This window comes from Lathyrus oleraceus, chromosome 4 (genome assembly GCF_024323335.1).
Source record: "Lathyrus oleraceus cultivar Zhongwan6 chromosome 4, CAAS_Psat_ZW6_1.0, whole genome shotgun sequence".
Classification (NCBI taxonomy): Eukaryota; Viridiplantae; Streptophyta; class Magnoliopsida; order Fabales; family Fabaceae; genus Lathyrus; species Lathyrus oleraceus.
This window is the reverse complement of record NC_066582.1, coordinates 230,920,708-230,943,081: the sequence shown is the minus strand read 5'-3', so window position 1 is coordinate 230,943,081 and position 22,374 is coordinate 230,920,708. Positions and strand designations below refer to the sequence as shown.

Here is a 22,374-nt window from a genome sequence, read left to right as displayed (position 1 = left end):
TCTGATCAAAGGCTCTCTTCATCCGACTCTGATACAACTACCCATGACAAATGGCTGCCATTCGCTTCTCTTCGATAAGACTCAACTCATTGAACCTTGTCCGAATCCATTCAGCTTCGCCTAACTTGACATCCAACAGGACTCTTAGAGAAGGAATCTCCACTTCAACAGGTAGGACTGTTTCCATACCATACACAAGGGAGTAAGGGGTTTCCCCGGTCGATGTGCGTACTGAAGTACGGTACCCATGCAAGGCGAAGGGTAGCATCTCATTCCAATCTCTGCACGTAACGACCATCTTCTGCACAATCTTCTTTATGTTCTTATTTGTCGCTTCAACGGCACCATTCATCTTAGGACGGTAAGGGGAAGAATTGTGATGCTGAATGTTGAAGCTCTGGCACAACTCCTTCATCATTTTGTTGTTGAGATTAGAACCATTATCAGTAATGATTCTTTCGGGAATCCCATAGCGACAAATGATTTCTTTCTTGATGAAACGGGCAACCACATGTCTGGTGACGTTCGCAAATGACGCTGCTTCGACCCACTTGGTGAAATAGTCGATGGCAACAAGGATGAAGTGATGCCCATTGGAAGCGGTCGGCTCAATCTTTCCAATCATATCGATGCCCCACATAGCGAAAGGCCACGGCGAAGACATCACATTCAAAGGATTCGGCGGCACATGCACCTTATCAGCATAAATCTGGCATTTATGGCACTTCCGAGCATATTTGAAACAATCAGATTCCATGGTCATCCAATAATAACCTGCTCTCAACAATTTCTTAGCCATTGCATGTCCTCCGGCATGAGTACCGAAGGAGCCTTCATGAACTTCCTGCATTAACATGTCTGTTTCGTGTCTGCCCACGCATCTGAGCAAAACCATGTCGAAGTTCCTCTTATACAGAACATCGTCTTTGTTCAAGAAGAAACTGCCTGTCAATCTTCTCAAAGTCTGTCTATCATTGTTGGATGCCCCTGCAGGGTACTCTTGATTCTTCAGAAAGCACTTGATGTCGTGATACCAGGGCTTGTCATCAACTACCAGTTCAGCAGCAAACACATACGCGGCCCTATCAAGGCGCATCACGTCGATCTTGGGAGCATGGTTCCAACGGGTCACTGTGATCATGGAGGATAGAGTAGCAAGAGCATCTGCCATCTGGTTCTCATCACGAGGTATATGGTACAGCTTTACTATTGTGAAGAAAGTCAACAGTTTTCTCGTGTAATCTCTGTAGGGGACCAGAGTAGGCTGGAGAGTGTTCCAATCACCATTCACTTGATTGATTACCAGAGCTGAATCTCCGAAGATGTCCAAAGTCTTGATTCTCAAATCAATGGCTTGCTCAATACCCAAGATATAGGCTTCATACTCAGCTTCATTATTGGTGCACTCGAAAGTCAGACGAGCGGTGAAAGGCATATGGGCACCTTTCGGAGTTGTAATGACAGCACCAATTCCACTTCCTCTGGCGTTGACGACCCCATCAAACATTAAAGTCCATTTTTCGTCTGGATCAGGTCCCTCTTCAACAACTGGCTCTTCACAGTCTTTCATCTTGAGGAACATGATGTCTTCATCTGGAAAATCAAACTTCATCGGCTCATAATCTTCAACCGGCTGTTGAGCAAGATAGTCTGACAGAATACTCCCCTTGATGGCTTTCTGGGAAGTATACTGGATGTCGTACTCTGTCAGTACCATTTACCAACGAGCAACTCTTCCGGTGAGAGCTGGCTTCTCAAATATATACTTGACTGGATCCATTTTGGAGATCAGTAAGGTTGTGTGAGACAGCATGTATTGTCTCAATCGCTTCGCAGCCCATGCAAGTGCACAACATGTTTTTTCAAGCATTGAGTATCTCGACTCGCAATCTGTGAATTTCTTACTCAGGTAGTAGATGGCATGCTCTTTCCTACTTGTCTCGTCGTGTTGACTGAGAACACAACCCATGGAATTGTCTAGTACTGTCAAATACATAATCAGCGGTCTCCCTGGGACCGGAGGCACAAGGATAGGAGGATTCTGCAAATACTCTTTTATCTTCTCGAACGCCCTTTGACAATCATCATTCCACCTGATAGCCTGATCTTTTCTCAATAATTTGAATATTGGCTCACACGTGACTGTTAGGTGAGAGATGAACCTTGCAATGTAGTTCAACCTCCCTAAGAAACCACGGACTTGTTTCTCTGTTCTTGGCTCAGGCATTTCCTGTATCGCTTTCACTTTGGCCGGATCCACCTCAATCCCTTTTCCACTAACAACAAAACCCAGTAGTTTTCCAGATCTCACCCCAAAAGTCCACTTATTCGAATTAAGCCTCAGCTTGAATTTCCTCAAACGCTCAAACAGTTTCTGCAAATTCACCAAATGTTCTTCTTCTGTCTGAGATTTGGCAATCATATCATCAACATAAACCTCGATTTCATGATGAATCATATCATGGAACAGAGTCACCATCGCTCGCTGATATGTTACTCCGGCATTTTTCAGACCAAACGGCATCACCTTGTAGCAGAAGGTGCCCCATGGGGTTATGAATGTTGTCTTCTCCATGTCTTATGGTGCCATCTTAATTTGATTATAGCCAGAAAAGCCATCCATGAAGGAGAATACCGAGAACTAAGTCGTGTTATCCACCAAAACGTCAATGTGAGGTAAGGGGAAATCATCTTTAGGACTAGCCCTGTTCAGATCCCGGTAGTCAACACACATCCGTACCTTTTCATCCTTCTTAGGTACCGGAACGATATTTGCAACCCATGGCGGATAATTTGTGACTGCTAGAAACCCTGCATCCAACTGTTTTTGCACTTCTTCCTTTATCTTGACAGCCATCTCTGGTCTTGTTCTTCTGAGCTTCTGCTTGACCGGAGGACAACCTTCTTTGAGCGGCAAGCGATGTACCACGATGTCTGTGTCAAGCCCTGGCATGTCCTGATAAGACCAAGCAAAGATGTCAACATACTCTTACAGCAATTCAATCAACCCCTTCTTCACATTGTCTTCCAAAGCAGCCCCTATCTTGATTTCTCTCTTGGCGTCCTCGGTGCCGAGATTAATCACTTCAACAGACTCTTGATGCGGTTGAATGACCATTTCCTCTTGTTTTAATAACCTGGTAAGTTCTTCAGGGAGTTCACAGTCTTCATCACCCTCTTCTTCAGCTTGAAAGATTGGATTTTCAAAGTCGAAGCGAGCCATAGCAGAACCGTTATCAATAGGATCCGGTGATGTGCATCTGCATGAGTGATGGTATATGCTTATGAGTGTGAAAAAAAGTGGAAACTAAACAAAACATTGCCATTTTTTTTTTGAAAAACTGCAAAAATAGAAAGACAGGGAACGAAATATTTGAATGCAAAAAGACGTCCTTTATTTATGATAAAAAAATGTAAGTGTCACATAGATGAGCCCTACAATGAGTCATTACGCCCTGGCGGAACGTAGGACTTGGATATGCATGAATAAACAAAGAAAATTACTCCTCCAGACAAGTGGCTTGGACAATCTCCTCAGAAGACCAATTGTTGAGAACTTCACCCGGGATCCTCGGACGCACCCAGTTATCGATGTCGCAATCACTATCCCCATCTTCATTGTTGACCGCAGAGACTAATTTGACTTCTCCTTTAACCATGTTAACGTTGGCTCCACCATGCTGGGGCATGGGATTGTTGACGACATTAGGAGTTGGTGCAAAGTTAACGGCCTTTGAATCAATGAGGTCCTGAACTACGTGCTTAAAAGCTTTGCAGTTCTCAATATTGTGGCCAGGTGCCCCAGAGTGGAAGCTACACCTAGTGTTGGCGTCATAACCCACCGGAAGCCTACCAACGGGAGGAGCCAGAGTGCGCAACTACACAAGTTGTAGTTATTGAAGACTAGAAAGCAATTGAGCGTACGACATTGGAAGAGTGTCGAAATGCCGGTCCATCGTCCTTGGCCTTGGTTGATAGGCGGGTTTGTTACCCGGTTGTTGTGGTTAGTACTGAGCTGGTTGACGTTGTGGTTGTTTTTGTTGTAGTGGTGCTGCAGCTGGAATGGTCACAGCCGTAACATACGGTTGCTGATGATAGTTCTGAAAATTATTCCTCCGGTTATCCCTGTTCTGATAAAAAGATATGGCACTTGCATCCCCTTCTCTCCTCTTCTGTCCCTGAATGAACGGTTTCTTCACCCCTGATGAGGATCCACCTCCACTCTGGGTCTTGTATGTCCTCAGGTAATTCTCCACCCTCTCTCCGGTAGAGACTACATCAGCCAAATTGGAGGCATTGCAACCCACCAGGCGCTCCAAATAAGGTCCTGGCAGAGTGTTCATGAACATGTTAGCCATTTCCTTCTCCAACATAGGAGGTTGAACACGGTAAGCTGTTTCTCTCCAGCGTTGAGCGTATTCTCTGAAGCACTCATTGCTTTTAAGAGACAGATTTTGAAGTTGAGTTCTGTCCGGAGCCATGTCTGCATTATACTGATACTGTCTCACGAAAGCCTCAGCCAAATCCCTCCAGCAACGGATGTGGGCTCTGTCCAGCCTCATATACCATTCCAGGGATGCCCCAGCTAGGCTGTCCTGGAAAAAGTACATAAGCAACTTTTCGTCTTCGGAGTATGCAACCATTTTACGGAAATAGGTTTGCACATGGGTCTTTGGGCAAGAGTTTCCATTGTATTTGTCAAATATCGGGACCTTGAATTTCGGTGGCACTCTCACACCTGGGACCAGCCCCAAGTCAGCAACATCTACTCCCAGAGGATTTTGTCCTTCCACTGCCTTCAACCTCTCTTCCAATCTTCTAAACATGGGGTCCACCCCATGACCCATACCAAAGTCTTCCTTCAGCAGGGGGAACTGATCGTCCTGATCATCATGAACGGGCTGTTGACCGGAGGTGACATGTAGGATTGGGATAGGCCCTGGTCCATTGGGTCCATTAGCCTTTCCAGCTGGAGGATCAGTCACCGTCTCTAGTTGAGCAGGGGGATTCCTCTGTATCATCTGCTTGAGCTCTTGTTGTCCCTGAGCCACCCCTTGAACCACATCCATGAATTGATTCATGCGGATTTTCATCTCGGCGAACTCTGCCTGTAGGCTTTCCATTACTCTCTGTTGGTTTCTGCGGGTACCGTACCGATGAATGTCTGGGTCAGCTATCCTGCTGATGGAACATCAAACAAACTGAGAACACTGTGGCGGTACCTGTTATGCAAGACATGCTAATGAATATGTAAATGCAATGACATGTTTATCAATTCCAAAGGTATTCTACCCCCTTGATCCCAGTCTCTCAATAGATAAACGATGTAAAAAAAAAAGACTAAGCCGTTGATGAGAACCAAGAAAATTCCGACTAGAATCAAGTAGAAGATATAAACCCCACAGAAATGGATAAATATGTGTGAATGATTATGAATGCAAAATGATATGATGCAAAATGATGTGAATGCAGTGCAGTGGCATGGGAATCAGGATCGCTGTATCTGCTTGAACATCTGTCAGGTTGCACTGTCTGGAGAGAAATTAAGAGCACACCAAACAAAGGTCATGGGATGGATCATGTTATCCTTAATATCAACTACCCATTTTGGTGGATTATGGTTTACACCTTATCAACACCCAAGTTTCATTGATATTAAGGATACCTGATCGGATCAACCATGAATCAAGGGTTTGTTGCAAGTCACGAGCATGGATTTTAGGTTAAGAACCACCCAAAAGGAGTGTACTAAGGTTTAAAACTTCCAAACATGTTCTACAAAAGGTTCCCATAGTCATAATCCCATCTTTCGGATATTATCGGAGGAACGACTACTCGTATTCCAAAAATATTCTCAAGAGAGACTCTTATGAGTGTAGTATCGCGTAACAATCGTATCAAATCTTACACTTGAACGACTTTCGCACTACGTCCTACGAATAGGCCAAGATGGGTTTGGTAAACTAAGGTCCTCGGCTTCTAAGGTCTATATTGGAAAAAGTAATGTATAACCACAACTTACTTGTGTGACATTATTGATCTCAACATGACCTCCACCAAGTGAATGGGCTTGCAAGTCAACTTGCTAAGGAATAACTCCACACAAGTCGACAAGACTATGCCATTCTCCTATCCTAAGTGCACTCGAGTTCGGGTATAGAACTCATCTCACAAAGATCACCAAGCAGCCATAGCCAGCCAACAGATACAGCAATGATATGTACACAATGTAATAAGGTAAAGCAGGTAAATAAATAATTGTACAGAAGCATGAACACCCAATAAACAAACAAACTACAAAAGCTAGGAGGGACTCGCTTAGGGAAACCGGGTCCCCAGCAGAGTCGCCAGTTGTCGCAACCTGAAAAACACAGTGTGCGAAAAAACAATCGGCGAAAGAAAATGACAGAAGAGTCGCCACCGTGTGTTATTTATCCCAAAGGAGGGAAAGGAAACGCTCGAAGTAAACCTGAAAAGAGGAAAGGAAAAGACAAGGTCTCGCAACCAAATCTTGGGTTCGGGAGTCGGTTATGCGAAGGGAAGGTATTAGCACCCCTACGCATCCGTAGTACTCTACGGGATCCACTTTTGTAGTTCTTGTCTAAAGGGTGTGAGTTTATCTTGTGTTGTTTACTAAAAAAGGGGTTAAATGAAAATGACTCGCGCGGATGTCGCATCCACTACATACGTATCTCATCTGAATATGAGAATCAGAGTCTTCGTAGCTCGGGTGACCTATGGGTTGGGGGGATGTGTGCTCGCTAAGACATCGCGTCTTATGCCTACGTATCTCATCTGGAATGAGAATCAGAGCAAGTCGTAGTTCGGCTAACTACGGGGTTAAGGATTAGGTTTTGGACGAACGACGTTACTACGCAATCTACCGGATGCTCGACCTTTGGAGACTTACTCGCCTGTAGTAGAAGGAGTAAACGTGTTCTTAGGAGAAGAAAAATCAATAGGTTTGCTTGCGTTATAGGAACGCTCGTGCAAAAGGAGTCCTGGACGAAGGAACCTGCATAAAGTAAACACAAAAACATTGCCTCCTATCGAGGTCTTCCAGCTAGGAAAGCAGTAAAATGCGGGAAAAATGTAAAAGGTACCACACGGATGAAGATCCGAGGTAACAGTAATTAAAGGAACGATAAACCCTAAGATCCCTCCAAGCTAACATCATCAAAGAAAGTGGGTCAGTACAGGTAACCGGAATGAACCTCCAGGGGGTATCCCACAAATAAAGTGGAAAACCACGCAAGTTATCCCTGCAAAAGTCATGTGAGCCCTCACAAAAACTCAACAAACAGGTTAGAGACAAAAAAATAGGATAATCAAGGGTTGCCCCCAAATCAAAATGTAACCACATGAATCATGCCATTAAAATTCACAAAAAAGACATGCATCAAAAGGGTATCAAATTCACCCATAATACCTCAAACATTCAGAGTATTCAAATTCAAAGCTCAAAGGTAATGGGAATAAGGGCAAACCTGATTGGAGAGCTTGATTGAAATTGAGTTGCACCTGTGAGGTTTACAAAACAATCTTTAGGGTTTATGTGAGGCAAAGGTGATTCTGTGCAGTTGAGTTCCCTTCAGGGTTTGGAGGCTGCTCTGAACTCTGTTAGCTCTTCTCTCACTATCTTTTTCCAGCCAGGGTAATAGGAATAGAATCTCCTTTTGTTTCACTGAAACTCTGAATTTATAACCTGATTTTTGTGGACCTGTGGGCTCAAATGAGAGAGGTTCAAGTCCAAGATTTTTTCTTTTATTTATTTATTTATTTATTTATTTATTTATTTATTCGTTTTCCGTTTTTTTTTTTGTTTTTTTTTTTTTCAAAACACGTGGGCTTCGCCTAGCGAGAATGACAGTTCATGAACAAACCTTTGCTCCTTCAAGATTAACGTTTTGACTGGCGAATAGACCCCTGTCTGAAGTAACTCAAGTCTTTCCCTTGTGTTGACTGATCATCTAAATAGAGCCCACAAAGTGTCCTGGATGATGTTCAAGCTTCTTGGATCCGATTCTGATTGCCATGATGAAATGCAAATGCTAAATGACCTAAAAATGAATGCATGCATGAGGTGTAAAACGTATGCTTCCAGGAAAAATGAAGTGTAAATTTTGGGGTATTACAGCGGTACATGGGCTTGGATAATGCGAGCATTCGCACATTCAATGATTTGGGTGAAGCATTCGTGAAGCAGTACAAGTATAACATAGACATGGCACTGGATAGAGATTAGTTAAGGTCGTTGTCTCAAAAGGACAAGGATACGTTTAAGGAGTATGCTCAAAGATGGAGAGAGCTTTTCGCTCAGATCAACCCTCCTTTGGAAGAAAAGGAGATGACTAAGATTTTTCTCAAGACCTTGAGCTCATTCTATTATGAGCGGATGATTGCTAGTTCTCCTAGTGATTTTACCGAGATGGTAAACATGGGGATGCGACTAGAAGAAGGTGTCCGAGAGGGACGGTTATCTAAGGAGGAAGTGTCATCCAGCAAGAGGTATGGCAATAGTTTTGGTAAGGAGAAGGAAGCAGAAGCTAATGCAGTATATGTTAGGAGGCAGAGGAGACATCATGTAAGAAGAAGTCAACCACCTCGTCAACATCATCATCAAGTATCATCTGTGATCCTAGTATTTTCTAACAATCAGCCAAGTGTTATGAAATTAAAACTCTAACACTCTCAGTAGCACTTTAATTCAAATCACCTTAGAATGAAGAAAAAGTAACATAGTTCTCTTTCAATATGAATTAGACTTCCATATTTGAAATGAATAACTGTGAAGTCTAAATGCAAATTCAAATAAAAATGCTTCAATACTCACATACTAAATGGAAATCAAAACTATTTGGAAAGATTAAAACAAAACAACAAATAGTAAATGACTCCTAATGAACTCAAATCAAAGCAACGGTTCCACTATGCTAAACTCAAATTGAACCATGCATAATCTAATCTCAAGTGAACCCTATTCTCAAAAGAAAACAAGACCTCAAAATTAACATCTGAAATGAGAGAAATGAGAGAGACTACAGGTGGTGATGATGTGACAAAAGCCTTAACTATAGAATAAAAAGTCTGAGACAAAATTAGGATATGACAATAATAACCACTCAAAACTCAAAACCCGTGCATACAACCGTGAATACCACTAGGATTTGAACTCTGAGAATTATGTTCAATCTATTAATATCGACTTTTGTGAGTTGAAGTAGAATTTACATTTAAGAAAAAACATTTTAAATGAACTAAAAATGAAAAAATGGATACATTTATAGTGACCAAATATTAATTTAATCCTTAAAAAAAACTGCTGAAAAACTCCTTTCTTGACACCAGCTTGCCACTGTAAGCCTCTTTATCTTGTAAAGCATGTATCCTATAGTTCTTATAAGCTTCCAACCAAATCTCAAAAATAGCATGATTTTGGGTTGATATCAGAGTAAATAAGCAGATAAGAATTTTTTAATAGCTTGTGATAGGCCCTCGACAAGGCCTGTAGAGGAAAACATTATCCCCATGAAAAAGAAAACAAAGAAATAAATGTTCCTTACATGTAATCTGTGTCAAAATCCCTTTAGCTCTTCTAACAATCAAGTACTTTCTACAGCCTATTTGTACTATTCCACCACCTGATAATATAATTACAGCTTACAATAACATATAAAGAAATAAACTGACCCAAAACTCGGGCGGGGGAAGTCTGAAACAAAGATATGTTTAAAAATTATATATATAGAAAAAAAATACAACTTTGTTGATCACTATAATGTCACTTATTCATCCGTCTTTTCAAGATTAGTGTCTTCCTGACCTGTCTGAGTAGAGTTTTTTTCAATATTAGTGTCTTCCTGCCCTGTCGGAGAAGTAGAGCTTTTTTCATGATTAGTGTCTTCCTGACCTGTCTCAGAAGTAGAGATATTGTTCTCCTCATCAGTTTTGATGGCTTCAGATTCAGTATTGATGACTTCAGATTCTTTGGCATCAGATGTTTCACCATTATCCATTTTTGTCACTTCACCGTTCTCAGCTATGCCACTGGCTTCCCTATTATTTACTGGTTTTGGGAGTTCTCTTGCAGAGGAAGCCTCTACTAGGCGGCGGATTCCATCATAAACGTTCTTTGCATCCATGATAAGAGTTGCTCCACCGGTATAGCAACGCCCAAAACATGTAGCACAATGAGGATAAGCAACCTATAAATTGAATTTGGAGAAATTCAGTAACTAGTATATAGAATGCAACATGGATTGCACTAGTGGTGAGGAGCTTGAGTCCAAGCATCCAGTGCCACCATAGTATCAAAAAAAAAAATCAGTATTTAGAGTTATTAATTGACAAATGCATATCACCTCAAATTAGAAAAGTGACCAAGTTATAAAGTACCTCAATAAATGCCCGGCAAAGTGAGAGGAAAAGCCCTGATTCGTTAGCCCTAAGAACCCGTGTTGTGTTGTATAGCAACAATGAATCAGAAACAGCCTGTAACCCCTTGATCAATTCTTGGGCAAGGACATGTTTTAAACTTATTGGGGCACACGGACGGAGCTCATTCATTGCTGCAGATACACCTGCAGCCACCAAAAAGGTACCAATGCAAATGGATAATGGGTTTAGAATGGACGAAGGAAAAGTAGCATTGATTAATAAAATGACCCATCAACTATGAAAGTTTTCCTTTTGCATTTTGCTTGTGTGTGTGACTAGAGGATGTATATAGGTAGAGTAATATTTTTATATGCAAAAGAGAAGTAAATTTAGACCATAAAACTATGCAGATATAGTAAACTAAACACAGTATAATGGTGATAAGACTACTTGAAATGTTAAATGACTAAATTATAACCTAGATTATTCGAGATTATATCTAATAGCCAATATTTATTGATCAATCTTTAAAATGATCCTCTCACTCATACGTAGAGTAATATTTATATTTTTATATGCAAAAGAGAGAAGGATATTTAGACCATACAATCATGTAGAGACGGTCAAATTGAAAACTATATAATGGTGATAAGACTGCTTCAAATGTTAAATGACTATATTACAACTTTGACTATTTGTGGTTATATCTAATAGTCGAGATTTATTTATCACTCTTAAAAATGACCCTCTCACTCATGGGCGCAGATCAAATTACAAAGATGTAAGTAGGAAGGGTTGGAACATGCACCAGGTCTAAAGGATGTCATAGCCCACAAGATATAAGGGGAGTAGCAAGTGAAAGTGTTTCAAGAAATGAAACGTATAGAAGAGATAAGTGCAGAAACAAAATTATTGTCCTACAAAATTGGCATTTGAGTTTGAAAACACGGAGAAGCAAGGAACAATAACTAGTGTAGTTACAAAGTTACAATTTCCAAAAGAAACATAGTGGAAGACCCTGACTACACATACCATTAATAAAAACAGCAAGAGGTGGATGCTCCATCAAATAAGAGGGGGGAGTTACATCCTCTTTAGTTTCTTCAACAGTATTTGAACGAAAGCCAACTGTGGGCAGGGGAACCCAGCGATGTGAATCCAAGACCAACTGAGAACAAATCATCAATTTTTTAATTGTAACATAAAGTAAGGAATTTGCTGAGGGAATAAGAAAAATGATATCCCCAGATGTTGACTTGTTTGAACAAATGAATGCGATCAATTTATATAAAATCAATTTCAGGTGAATAGCACGTAAAACATTTCAAATTCATTGCATTTACCTGAAAATTCTCAACTGCGGTACTCATATTTTTGGAGAATAAGTTGAGAACTGCCCTGAAAAGAAACCATCCTTTATATTATAAAATGCTTCAAGAACTATTTAGCCCAACAAATCATAAAAAGGAACATGAATTACTCTTCAAAAAGTGGTGGGAGCAAGCCTCGAAAATCCAATCCAACCCAACCAAGTCCCATAGCACAGTACTGACAAAAGTAGTAAAAAAACAGAAAATGTCAATATATTTCTTCATGCAACATAACTTTCTTTCCACATTCACAAGACTAGTAGGAAGACCAATCTTGAGTTTAGTTTCATTTTTGTTTTAAAAATATTTTGCTAGAAATTTTCTGAACATCAAAATTTAGAGTAAATACATAAATTGGTCTTTGAGAAAAAACATGAAGACCTATTTGATCCTAAAGAAATGAAAAGTATCAATGTGGCCCTCTTAAACATAAACTATCGTCAAAGTAGTCCCTGAAAAAACTAAATGTCCCTAAAAATAATCCTAAATATGACTTTGACTCACATTTGAGATTTTAGAGGACCAAATTTGCACTTTTCATTTCTAAGGACCGATAGGTCTCTGTATTTTTCTGGGAAGACCAGTTTGGACTTTTACTCTTTATATAATTCATAATTTCTATATCCATGTTCTAATTCTTAACAACTATCATGAATCTTTCCAATTTCAAGATTTCTAAGGGTATGATGGAAGAAGCTCACCATGCACTGATCCAAAATATTTGACAGTGACCCGCCTTCAGTTATCTTTGGAAGCATAACTTTCAGAGTTTGCAGGTGTGAGGTAATTTGGTGCATTGCCCAACTAAAAAGTAGTCCACCATCATAGTTTTCCTCACTTCCCGATGTATCATCAGCAAATATAGCTCGATATTGATTCACAACATCAAAAAGATGCATTCTGTGACAATTAATCATTCCTTTTAAGTACTCGTATGGATTTGCCTGGTCCAGATCCTCAAGAATACCATTAAGCCATGCTTCTCGACATCTTAAGAACTGACAATAAAAAACTTTCAATCAAATCGAAGAAGGGATAACCCAAGGGGATGAAACCAAACTGAAAATTTCAAGCTAAAAAGCAATCAACAAGGGAAAAGAAGACTCCTTAGAAAATCCTTACCAGTAAACGCATCCCATACTCACTAAATACTGCTATTCGCCGTAAATATCCAATAATGCGCAGGCATTCAGGCAACTGGTAATGGAAGACAGATTAATAAGAAACACTAAATAGAAACATTTTTCTAGTCAACGGCCATTTGTTCATAAAATAAATATAACCACTACATGAACCTGAATATTTGAGCGAAGTTTCTGAAGAAGCTGAGAAAGAAGTGATTGGGTAGTCAGTCTAACTTCTGCCGCTAATGCTTGAATAATGGGTAACCTATGAAGGGAGGGTGATATTGAGTGAGGAGGAAAAAAACTTGGGGGTGGGGGGGGAGAGATCACATGTAAAGCTAAATTATATGCCAAACAGCATGGAAGAAGCATGAACACTTACTTTGGATGCATGGTTGAAAGTTTGCCGACAAATGCTTCTAAATCTAGGGCTTCATCGTAATTTCCATTCCGTACACACCTGCAAAACCATAAGTATTTCCAAGGTTTCTTACAATTTGCAAAAGAATATGTAACATGTTTTGACATACATGCGGCGTGTGAGACAATTAATAACTGGAAATTCAATAACTGTAACTACACAATTTATCATTTTAACATACGTGTCCATAAGTTGAGGAATTTCTAGCAAGTCAAGCAAAGTACTGTGGTTGGCTAGCATTGTTTGGTTCATATTCCTCTTCTCCAAAATCTGTTCTGCAGATTCTATGAATTCAGTGCATCCAAATGTCAGCTTTGGGATTTCATTTATCTGTTACAAAAACAAAAGAGACAAATACTCAAATCACACATACACACAGAAGAAATTCATTATGATGGGGTGAATATTATAAAGAATTTACACATTGTTTGGTTGTGGAGAAGAGGGAGAAAGGAAATAATGAGAAAGAAAAGGAGGAGAAAGAAAAAGGTGAAAAAGAGTAGATATTTATATTATTTAGCATGGATGAAAACGAGAAGAAATGAATATTAAGTTCTCTCTCCATTTGTTTGGCTGGATTGAAATGTGAGAATAAGGAAATAAGTGTTCACTTAAGTACAAAAGTACACATATAAGTAGAAAGCAAAGGATTGTTGGGCCATGAAATTGATGTCCCAGTTTAAAATGATTGATTACCAATTTATAGTGGTATACCTGAAGACTAATACATGTAATAATTGATTACCTGTCAGGCATACATTGATTAACAGATTACCCTACCAAGTCAGCAATGTGATAATATAATACTAGAGATAAATCCAATAATTTATTATTAGCACTGGTACAAAAAAAGTAGCAGATTACATTACATTTCTAGTGGCCGTGCTTATTATCCTTTGAGAACGGTTAGGTGGCCGGCAAATGCAATATTTTCAGTCATTGTTTTATTAAAACAGAATCTTAAATGTTATTTTGTGCGGCACTAGTTAATGATACATTGATACCTTGTTATATAACAACATTAAGCTATTAACACAAACACTTCCATGAAATCAGAGTCTACTCTTGTGAAAACTTAAGCAGGCAAAATAGAACCATTGTAAACCAAACACCCCATATCTTCAACCTTTGCTTTTATCAAATTTAGATCCTAATTAATAGAAAGTATAAAGAGAGTGAACATTTTCAGTTGCAACTGATTTTTCCTTTATGAAAAGTTAGTTACAAGAAAGAGAAACTGTTTGCATTTATAGATGCAAACAATTAACCTGCTATATAGCAGGTTTCCTATTACAAGCTGACAGATGCCAGTTACTAGGATAGCTAACTAAAACAGTTTGTTATTAGTTAGGAAAATGTGTGAGATCTAAAAAGGTTTAGCTAGCATATCTCTAATACAAATAAACACCAAACTGGAACCCAAACAATCATCAAATCAGAAAACCACAAAAAATCTGGTTGGAGTACTCATCATGGACCATCAGAAATTCAACCAGATTACCAAGCTCCATTGCAAAAACATTGCACCCCATACACATCCACATGAGCCGCGACATATCCCCTAGGTAATCCCAAGATCCTACCACCCAAATCTAATAAAATACAACCAACCATCACTTCAAAACATCTTGATTAGTGACCAACCACTGCACAAAAGTGTAAGGGCAAAGAAGATGATGCTTGTTAGTGAGGAGAAGACACTGGTGGTATTAGCACAAAGAAGACACTGCTTGTGGCAAGGAAAGTGTGGAAGAGCCAAGGATATTAGTGGAAGGGCCAAAAAGAGTCCCTTTTCTGCACTGCTTTTTTTCACAGAATGCAGAGATTGCAAAAAGGGAGACCCAGTTTTCTCTCTCTCCAAATTCGGTTCTCTCTTTTTCTTCTATACCAATACCAAATACATGGCTATAGGATAAGGGGTTGTCTATTATAAAAATATCCATTGAGAAAACTGTTAAAAGGCTCCCAATCAAAACAGTTTATATCAGGAAGGATAAGGGAAAGTACTGGGATAGATCTGTTATGAAGGAAACAGGGTCAGTTCAATTTTGCTTACAGTAACAAATTCTTTAATTAGAAGTCACATTCTAATCAGAAAATTGAGGGAGAGAAAATACAGGATAAACTGTGGGACAGAAATAATACAGGTTAGAGTAGATTTGTAGTAGATGTTGAGTAGGGGAGCCAGAACTTACCAATTTCCTGCACCTGAGAGTTTCATTTCTGCTTTCCCTTCTATCTTTTACTCTAATTCTGTAATCATTTTAGTTCATATTCAAGAAGAGGACAAATATTCCATACAAATCCTTTTCTTTTCTACTTGTACTTCACTTTTCAAATTCAATTATATTAACCAACATCCCCGAATGGGACAGATCTGTGGTTGTTTGTAATGAACCAAGCAGCTGAGTCAGCACAATCTGGTTCTAGAAGGCAGCCAGGTGACCATGTGAGCCAAGAACTAGTTACAATGGATGCAGAAATTCTGGAAGGTGGAAAAGGAAAGAGAAACTGTGAAGCTAATTGTGGGCTGAGAGGATTTGTGTGAGTACAACACTATATGAATAGACTGGGATGCTGAGGTGAGGTCGTGGAATTAGTGAACCATTGACAATCTTATTCTCCCTCTACTTCTTGTTTTGATTTTACTACTATCTACCAGGGATGTATCCCCGTGTACTATTTCCTTCGGTCTTACAAGCTGAAGGATGAGGTTCCGTATCATTATAATTCAAACAAAACACCTTCCATGACTTGTTATTAATGCATTACAATTGGTGTTTTTATCTCACCATGTCAGAAAACACTAGATTGACGGAGCTTCCCACAAAAGTTAAATGAAATGCTGAGACGATGACATAGAATTATTCCGATCGGCAAACTCAAATAGATCAGATCGAGGCTACCAACGAGGACAAATTCACCATGGCCAACAAAGCCTTAGAAAAGTTATAACACCGAAGCACTCTTACCCATAACTCTTCCCGTGGTGCCCAAAACTTATTCAAACCTCCGTTTCAGAGGCTTGATTTTCCTTGCTTCAACAGAAAAAATAGCAAGGAGTGGATTCTCAAGTGCAAGCAGTTTTTCGACAATGCCGCTCCTATCGCTTGACCGTCACTTTTGTTCACTTGGACTAAGAGATTGTGCCGTGGTCCCAAATGCTTCAGCAATCGCAACAATTTCAATAATGGTAAGCATTCACCATAGCACTTGTGCTGGATTTTGAGCCATCAATCTATGAATGTCCCCGTGCTACCAGTTTTAAGCTACAACAGTCCGGCACCGTACGTATTTACGACCCTCGCTAACCCAAGAATTCGGGTTTGCGGGTCGGGTTTGTGACCCGGTCTAGAAAAACCTAAAAAACGTTTCTTTTTTTATTAAAATCTGAAACGTTTCTTTTCTCCTAGACTTTGAAACCGTTTCTGCCCAGGAGTAATCAATATCCACCCATCCAATAATCAAGCATTTATTCAACTTCCCAAAATACATCATAATTAGTGTAACTTCGCAAAATACATCTATTCACTCAAATTCTCTCACCTTAAATACAGTCATTATCTCACTCAATATTTCATTATCTATCTTCTCTCATGTTAAAAATAATCATGCATTCTCTATTTTCTCTCTCACCTTAAAAACAACTTTCTCCAATGACTTCAAGTTCTGTTGTTTTGAATGTTGTGTTGTTTTGAATTGTCTTGAGTTAGTTTCAATGAATATTTTTTTATGAAATTTCAGTTTTTTAAAGTAATTTTAGTATTATTTGAAGAAAAAAATTATATTATGTTGTGTCATATGCATATTATTAATCTATATGCAATATATATATATATATATATATATATATATATATATATATATATATATATATATATATGAATTTTTAAATTTGGAAGGATCTTACGATCCGTGTTACAATCCCCCAAATTCACAATCTTATTACCCAATTTGATCTAGCATAGGATCTCAAGGCCGACTACCTTGGTATAGACATTATGATCTACACCTCATCCAAATTCACAAAGGCCCGGCCCAATCACTCCACCGGCCAAAATAGATCCCACTTGAATTTAAATAGATCCGAACCTATAACTTTCACACCCAACTCACAAATCCCTCCTCTACTTCAAACACCACTTATCCTTCCAATCCAATGCACCCAAACCAATAGAGTGGCAACATCAAAAGCATCATGCCAGCAGCTATGCCAGCTCTGGCGCGACAGGGGACTGTGTTATTTTTGGGACGAGAATTTTCCTTTTCTCACAAATGCCCTAACAAACAGTTCATGTTATTGTAACTTGAAGATGGGGTTGAAATGGAAGCAGACACAGATATATCCGACCCACCATCTTCACCTCTTTCGGTGGACTTGGGAGAACTTGTCCTTAAACGATTTGAAAGGGACTAACAAGTAACAACATAGGAACCTACTGAGTTTTCCCAACAAAACAAAAACAACATAGGAACCTTGCCTTTCAAAGACCAAATTGGTGGTATTACAAGGTAGTCAGACTCGAGATCCTACGCGAGATCGAATTAGGGTAATAAGAACGTGAATCGGGGGATCGTAACATGGATAGTAAGATCCTACCAAATTTTAAAATTCATATATATTGCATATAGATTAATAATATAAATATGCCACAACATAATATAATTTTTTTTGCAAATAACACTAAAATTACTTTAAAACATTGAAATTTCATAGGAAAATATTCATTGAAACTAACTCAAGACAATTCAAAACAATACAAAACATTTAACGTGAGGAAATGTTATTTTTAACGTGAGAGAATAAAGAGATAACGTGAGAGAGAAAAGGAAGGGTTATTTTAGCGTGAGAGAAGATAGAGAATGAAATATTTAGTGAGATAATGGTTGTATTTAACGTGAGAGATATGTTTAAGGTGAGAGAATTTGAGTGAATAGATGTATTTTGGGAAGTTATATTAATCATGGTGTATTTTGGGAAGTTGAATAAATCCTTGATTATTGCAAGGGTGGGTATTGATTACTCCTAGTTACTAAGCAGAAACAATTTCAAAGTCTAGGAGAAAAGAAACATTTCATATTTTAATAAAAAAAGAAACGTTTTTTAGGGGTTTTCTGAACCGGGTCGCGAACCCTAACCGCGAACCCGAATTCCTGGGGCTTTAATCAGAAACGGTATTTTTTAAACAGAATTCCACCGTTTTCACGTGATATCACGGCAATTCCGGCCGCGCCTACCAAAAACCGATTCTGGTCATTCTCTGGCACGGTGGGGAGTTGCAAGATCATAAAACCGTTCGATCCTACTAGTAGGATCACGATTTGACTACCATGGTATTACGGTTCAAGTACTAGTCGATGGTGGTAGCTCTGATAGAGACAAGGTGTTTACTACCGGTTTCTAGAAGAATATACTTCAGCTACAATGCACTGTTTTAGATGAGTTCTGCATATCATCCCCAAACTAACAGTCTATTGGAAGTTCATAAATGCGTGGAGATGTACCTAAGGTGTTCCATTTTCACCAATCCTAAGTCTTGGTACAAAACATTAACTTTGGCTGAGTTCTGGTAATATACTTCATTTTGTACAAGTATTGACATGACCCCATTCAAAGCCCTCTATGATTGAAAGCCTCCAACATTACTTCAGTATTTGCCCAATGTAAGGTCTTCCATACTTCACAGAAGAAACAGTTTCATCGAACTCCCAATGTGCAATATGTGCCATTACTTCTTACTACATCAGGCCTGGGTCCCATGGTTCACCCTGCTAAAATCCTGCAGTCCAGAACCCTCCTTCAAGGCACCATATATGTTCCACAAGTCCTCATTCAGTGGGAAAACTTGCCCACCACTGCAGCCACTTGGGAAAATTCTGCTGACATATGAGAGAATTTTCTTAGTTTCAACCTTGAGGACAAGTCTGTGTTTGAGGGGATGGTAATGTAATGAACAAAGCCGCTAAGTCAGCAGAATTAGGTTCTAGAAGGCAGCCATGTGACCATGTGAGCCAAGAATTAATTACAACAGACGTGGAAATTCCGGAAGGTGGAAAAAGAAAGAGAAACCATGTAGCCAACTGTATGCTGATTGAATTTGTGTATGAGTAACACTATATGAATAGAGTGATAGACTGAGGTGAGATCATGGAATAAGTGAGTCATTGACATTCTTAATCTCCCTTTGCTCTGTTCTTGTTCTGATTTCACTACTTTCTATTAGGGATTTATCCTTGTGTACTATTCCCTTTAATCCCGCAAGCTGAAGGTTGGGTGGGATTCCCTATTAGTAAATAAAACAGCACACCTTCCCTCACTAGTTAGTGCATTACATTTTTCTTGTAGTTCTCGCTTCAAATTCTAAAAACTCTATATTTTATAAATTGAACACTATTGCACAAAACTATATGTATTACTTGAAAAACCTGCAAAGATGTATGTATCTATAGTTTCCTCCCCCAGTTTAAAAAAGTCAGGAACATATGGTCTTCAACAAAGAAATCACAATGCTTGAACTCTATAAAAGCAAGATATAATCCCTAATTCACTTAAAAACAATTCATAAAACAAACTCAATCTTATCCAATTTCAAACTCAATACACCAGAAACATTAAGATATTAGGAATAGTAAGTAAATACATGCCATTCAGGTTTGAATTTAATTAGCTTCTATTCCAATCTACACGAATGTCAACAACAAAAACAGCACAGAGAAAACTGAAATTAGGAAAGAAAGAATACCATAGATTCAAGATGATTATCAATAGAAGAGACTTCGTGACGAATAGCAAGCAAGGCATCAGCAGCGGCAATGAAGGAACGGTAATTACCGACGGCGACCTCTTGCATTTGGCGACGGATCCGTTCGGCATCGACGCGGAGAAGTTCGGGTTCCTTGTGAAGGCGATCGAGAGTGAAGGAGAGAAGTTCGGAGACATAAGGTTGTTGCGATTCAGAGGCTAAAGGAAGAGGGATGGGAACCTCCATATCGGATCCTGAAACTGCACCTTCCCACTCCATTATAGATCGAAATGGTTTTGAGAGTGGGTGTCTGATCTGATCTGGATCCGCTTGAATCAAAACTGGTAGCTTCTGTTAACGTGGTGACACCGTTTCTATCATTCCTGCTCTCTTTCTGTAACCGTGCTTACTCCGACCAAGTTTTTCACTTGTTTCCTATCATTATTTTTCAGGGTAGAAAATGTAAAATAAATGTAAGTTTTATAAAAAGGGATTTACAAGTTTTGAGGAACTTTCAACAAGCGGGGATAGCTCAGTTGGGAGAGCGTCAGACTGAAGATCTGAAGGTCGCGTGTTCGATCCACGCTCACCGCATTTTAGTTTTCAATATTTTCTTTATTTTTCTTTTTATTGCTAATTTGAATTAAAGCAGTATTTAATTCTTTGGTTAACAAAAAAAACGCAGTATATAAATGGAAACACCATTGCTTTTTCAATTTTTGGAATTGTTCTATTTTTAGGGGTCCTCTCACACCACTCTGAAAAAATTAAAATGTTTTTAGCATTCAGAGATGTATTTATAAGCGACCTTTTCCACATACAACTTATGTAAAATTGATGAAAAAAATTTATTCTATTAAAATTTGATCTGGAGATTCATCTTTGTATACCCGAAAGATTGATTCTGAGCAGGACCGATTCTTTTCTTATGCAAGTTGTGCAGTAGCACAGGACCTCACTTTTTGTGCGACCTCAAATTAACTATTATTAATAAATATAAAAAAAATAATAAATAAAAATATTTTTGTATCACATATAATAAATAAAATATTAAATACTGAAAAATAGGATATTTGGAAACCAAACCTCAAACGTTATTCTCTTCTCTCTTTCTCTGTTAGAGTTGTTTGAAAATTGAAATCAGAAAAAAAAATTCTTATTTTTCCTTTTTAATCCTCTCTTTTATCAGGTTAGTTTATTCAATTAGTTATTTTCCATTTATTTTTATTGTGATTATTTGATTTTGAAGATAGAAAAAATAGTAATTTTAGATTTATTTTAAATTTTATGGTGAAATCCTATTTTAGTTTCTGTATCAATATTGATTTAAATTCAAAACAAGAATATTGTTGGTGTTGGTGACGATTTTTATACCCACTTTTTCTCATAAGACCAAATTGCAATTTGGAATCTTTCAAAGAAAAATTAGTATGTATTAATTAGTATTGATATTTTTTATGATTAATTTATAATTTATTTAATTAAATGTAATTTATTTTCTTACTATTAATTTATAATTTTCTTTTAATTTATAATTATTAATTTTTTATGGTACTATATTAGAGAAGAACACAACATAATAAAATATAATTGAATATTAATTAAAGTCTTTTCTCTATGATTTAATTATTAATATTTTTTTATGATTAATTTATAATTTCTTTTATTTAATGTAATTGATTTTTTTTGTTATTGATGTAGGAACACAATTTCACAACAGGATAATTAGTAGATCATCGACGGACACAAAAGACATTGTGAGAAATTTCAGGTTTTTCTTATTATGCCTCCTAAGAATAGAAAATTTGAATGTGGAAATGATAAACGTAAGAAAAAGAAAAAAATTGAAGAGTTAATTCAATCTCAAGTAGGAGCTCTTGATAAATTTTTAATTAAAGAACCACAAGTTTCAAATGAAAGTAGTAGGAAGGCTCTTTTTATGTAGTTAGATAATTTAAGTTGTAAGAAATGGTGTTAGTAGTTTAAACAATACCTTTGAACCTTTTGGTACTTCATTTGGTTAATATATAATTTTATCTTTTGTTTGTCATTTTTAATCATTAAAATTATATATATATATATATATATATATATATATATATATATATATATATATATATATATATATATATATATATATATATATATATATATATATATATATATATATATATATGTGTGTCCATTTTTAAAATTAGAACAGGATCTCTGAATTGATTGGGTCGGCCCTGATTCTGAGATGCATTTCCGTAACTCCCCTTGGTTCATTAGTCAATGAGATTTTTGAACATGCGTCTCCGATTTTCTGAATATCACAGGAGAGTATTCACTTTGGATTT

General features: G+C 38.0%; 1 protein-coding gene and 1 non-coding gene across 2 annotated transcripts; one reads left to right on the top strand and one right to left on the bottom strand.

Moving 5' to 3' along the window:
• Positions 1 to 9,446: 9,446 nt before the first annotated feature.
• On the bottom strand, positions 9,447 to 20,505 carry LOC127074752 (conserved oligomeric Golgi complex subunit 8). The gene is made up of 11 exons (XM_051016098.1): positions 20,036 to 20,505; positions 13,474 to 13,622; positions 13,254 to 13,331; positions 13,043 to 13,136; positions 12,870 to 12,944; positions 12,449 to 12,745; positions 11,858 to 11,925; positions 11,721 to 11,775; positions 11,410 to 11,545; positions 10,396 to 10,580; positions 9,447 to 10,205 (listed from the first exon to the last, which is right to left on the bottom strand). The coding sequence occupies exons 1-11, from the start codon at positions 20,312 to 20,314 to the stop codon at positions 9,786 to 9,788; spliced, it is 1,836 nt and encodes a 611-aa protein (XP_050872055.1). The 5' UTR covers positions 20,315 to 20,505; the 3' UTR covers positions 9,447 to 9,785.
• Positions 20,506 to 20,556: 51 nt separating this feature from the next.
• Positions 20,557 to 20,629, top strand: TRNAF-GAA (transfer RNA phenylalanine (anticodon GAA)). The gene has a single exon. It is a non-coding gene; the product is annotated as a tRNA-Phe (tRNA).
• The last annotated feature ends 1,745 nt before the right edge of the window (positions 20,630 to 22,374 follow it).